Here is a 3,886-nt window from a genome sequence, read left to right on the forward strand (position 1 = left end):
CCGTGTGACAATACATTGGAAATTGAATCTGAATTTTGCGTATGAATCTTGACCAATATGGAAGGCGTGTTGGGTAGATGCTCTAGAGTTACATTGTGACCATCTTTGCGCTACTAGATTATGCTATGTTATATATTATACCCATATGACCTCTCTTATGTTTTCCTCTAGGTTGCTCATCTTCTTGATGTCCATATCATTGTGGATTATGGGTCCACAACTCAACTCATCCATCATTTTTAAGCTATTTTCAAGGACTGGAGAAGATGAAATATGAACTCCTGGCCAACTCTTCAGGAAAAATGAAACTTCCCTTGGTCATCTTGCAGTTGGCGGCTCTTTTCATTTCCTCAGTGACAAGTTATGGGTTTAGAAACTGCATCCAAAAATATGAACGTAATACCACTTTCTTCTGCATGGACCGTTACGAAGTGAGCATAGACAAGGTAGTATCTGATATCCGCCATACAGCTAAGGACCTCATTATAACTCGTAATGTCATCAAAGTTTTACCTCGCGGGAGCTTTCGTCACCTATCTCAGCTCCAGAGCTTGAATGTGAGCGTTAACAAATTGCGGACTGTTCACTCAGGAGCTTTTGAAAACTTGAAATCCTTAATTTCTTTGGACTTGTCAAATAACAATATATCCAATTTATCCTCTGGGGTTTTTTACGGACTTCAAAGCTTAATGCATCTCTACCTACAAGACAATGCCATTGCCTTCATACATCCTGAAGTCTTCGGTCCTCTTCTTAATTTAAAAAGTCTGAACTTATCAGTCAACCAAATGAACAATTTTAGTATTGTTGTCCATGCCATTCAGCCGTTAACCCAACTCAAGAACCTCAGCTTGTGTAGTAATGGTATTGTTGACCTCTTTCATAACCATTCACTTCCAAGCAACTTGTCCACTCTGTTCCTCTGCAAAAACCACCTACGAGATTTGGAATGCCACCAACATTTTTTCGTTAATGTCAGATATCTTGACCTGTCCTATAATAACCTTACCACCCTTGCCTTGCAAAAAGTTAATCTGAGCCACACAAACTACTTAACCGTTGCATTCAATCCTGATTTCGACATTCTGAAATTTCTTGAGAATCCTACCATACCACTCGAGAAGATTGACTACTCCGGATTAAATTTAAACTCTTCTGATAAATTACGGAAATTATGTTCCTATTTAAGAGGCAAAGAGATTCCACACTTGAATTTAATTTGGAACCACATTGAAAATTTGACAAAATTGTCATTAGAAAATTGTCCTTCAAGAGTCCAGGTGGACTTATCATATAATAGGCTTCAAAATGTCTACTGCTTAGATTTCCTCAAGCCCTCCAATTTTTCATCCTTGACTATAGAACATAACCTCTTAAAACATTTGCTATCCTGTAACAATATGTCCATCTTCCCGGAACTGAAAACAATATCTTTTCGATATAACAGGATATGGAGTGTGGATGCTAATGCATTTTACTTTGCGCCCCATCTGGAAGTGTTAAATTTGAACATCAATAATATTATTTTTCTGCACAAACAGTGTTTTTCTGGATTAAGCAATCTCAGGACGTTACGTCTGGATAATAATCTGGTAACGGATTTGTACAAAAATAACTTTCTTGGTTTGGGTAATCTTACAACTCTCAACCTCCGGAATAACAGGGTGTCCGTCATTTTTTCGAGAGTGTTCGAAAGTTTGGAGAATTTGAAAATATTGGATCTCGGAGGAAACAAGATTACACATCTTACAACTGAATCACTTTTGGGGATGAAAAGTCTTTCAAAGCTATATCTAGATTCTAACCAGATCAAACACATTACTGGGTATATATTCCAAGGCATTGAGGCAACCTTACAAGTCTTGGATTTAAAGACGAACAAGTTGAGTTTTTTATCTTCCCAAATATATGATACTCCATTCTCAAAGCTTCGTAATGTCTATGACTTGAAACTTCAGAATCAGCAGCCGTACGGTCTTACGACAATTCCAAGAGGTTTCTTCAATGGGCTTGACAGTCTACAAGCTCTTTATTTGGGACAAAACAGGCTCACCCGGTTATCATCAAATGTGTTTGATGAGCTCAAAAATCTAACCTATCTCAGCTTGGCGGAAGACTGTAATGGAGTCCAAAACCTATCACCTGAAACTTTCAAAAACTTAGGCAAACTACAAATCCTGGACTTGGAAAATATGTGTATACAGTCTTTGAGCCCAGGAGTTTTCGCAAACCTTAAAAGTCTTAGAAGACTCCAGCTAACGAAGAATGGATTAAAGCAAATAAATACGTCAATATTTGATGAAATGACCAACTTGGTATACCTTGACATATATAAGTGTCCCATTACATGTTCCTGCGATAACCAGGATTTGAAAAGGTGGTTGAATGCATCAAATATGCAAATTGTGCTCCCTTATAATATAACATGTGGCAATAATCATAAGGATTTCTTCCTAAACTTTGATACTCAAGTCTGTGACCGAGACATAAAGCAAACATTTTTTGGCTGCTCTTTCACCTTCTTGTGCCTCCTCATAATCATTCCTATCATCTACAGCAAATCATACTGGCGTATTAAGCATAATTACTTCCTTTTTATCTCATGGCTAAACGAACGCTGGAATTCTAAAAAAGACCTTTACAAATACGATGCCTTTGTGTCCTACAACACTCGGGATGAAGACTGGGTGTATAAAACCATGCTGCCCATGCTGGAGAGATGTCCATCCTCGAAAGGACTTCGACTTTGCCTCCACCATCGGGATTTTCAACTGGGTAGGTACATCGTGGACAATATTGTGGACAGCATACACAACAGTCGAAAGACCCTTTGCGTGGTGAGCAGGAGCTATCTTGAAAGTGAGTGGTGTTCGTTGGAGATGCAGTTGGCCAGCTATAAGTTATTTGACGAAATGAGGGATGTTCTTGTTCTTATATTTTTGGAGGACATTCCTACTCGAGAACTTTCTACCTACCACAGGATGAGAAAAGTCATGCTGAAAAAGACTTACATCACATGGCCAACGGAACCGGACGCCCAAAAGTTATTTTGGGCCAAAGTTAGAAAGGCGTTAAAGGGTACTGAGAAAGAAGACGATGAAGATGACTTATTAATCTGTAATGATGAAGCCCCCCTTATATCCAGTTGACCTTTCCAACCCTTGTATAGTCATAGAGATTTCTTACCGATTGGTATTGTTGTGTTTAACCAATGTAGAATTGTCTGATATCACTTCTATTATAGAAGTTAACATGATTCCAATAAATAATTCCGGTCCGGAATATATACATGAAAATTTTTAATATGAATCAATAAAGACAAGAATTTTTATGATAGACTGACCACTACATTTTACCTTTCTAAATTTTGTCTATTCAGTCTCTCTGTCGTCTTTGTTATTTTTTATGGGGCCTTCTTAGGGTGGAACACCATTTATTTTGATTTCACATTGTTAATTTTGTTACTCTGTGGTGGATTACACTCTGGCGTGGGAAGTTCAGGAACCTTCATGGAATTCTCAATCAGTCCAGGATTTTTTTACCATCGACTGATATCATGGCTAACTTTCACACTGACTGTCATGGTGGCATTGGTCTCTGCAGATTATGAAACTCCGCCCGATGGTCTCTCTGGTGTCTGGGATCAACACAGGCAGACTCGGGCATTGACCTGCTGTGTGCTGATATATAGTCATGCTAGCAAGAGTAAAGGCCCTGTCACACACAGAGATAAATCTGCGGCAGATCTGTGGTTGCAGTGAAATTGTGGACAATCAGTGCCAGGTTTGTGGCTGTGTGAACAATATGTCCATGATTTCACTGCAACCACAGATCTGCCAAAGATTTATCTCTGTGTGTGACGGGGCCTTTAGTCTCTGCTAGTCTG

The 3,886-nt window shown here is 38.9% G+C and overlaps 1 protein-coding gene across 1 annotated transcript; it reads left to right on the forward strand.

Moving 5' to 3' along the window:
- Positions 1-203: 203 nt before the first annotated feature.
- On the forward strand, positions 204-3,289 carry LOC142256014 (uncharacterized). The gene has a single exon (XM_075327501.1). The coding sequence runs from the start codon at positions 267-269 to the stop codon at positions 3,147-3,149; it is 2,883 nt and encodes a 960-aa protein (XP_075183616.1). The 5' UTR covers positions 204-266; the 3' UTR covers positions 3,150-3,289.
- The last annotated feature ends 597 nt before the right edge of the window (positions 3,290-3,886 follow it).

The sequence above is a fragment of the Anomaloglossus baeobatrachus genome, chromosome 11, assembly GCF_048569485.1.
Source record: "Anomaloglossus baeobatrachus isolate aAnoBae1 chromosome 11, aAnoBae1.hap1, whole genome shotgun sequence".
In the NCBI taxonomy this organism is placed as follows: domain Eukaryota; kingdom Metazoa; phylum Chordata; class Amphibia; order Anura; family Aromobatidae; genus Anomaloglossus; species Anomaloglossus baeobatrachus.

What these genes read in the sequence shown, in the direction of transcription:
- LOC142256014 (XM_075327501.1), top strand. Translation starts at nt 267, where the DNA reads ATGAAATATGAACTCCTGGCCAACTCTTCAGGAAAAATGAAACTTCCC.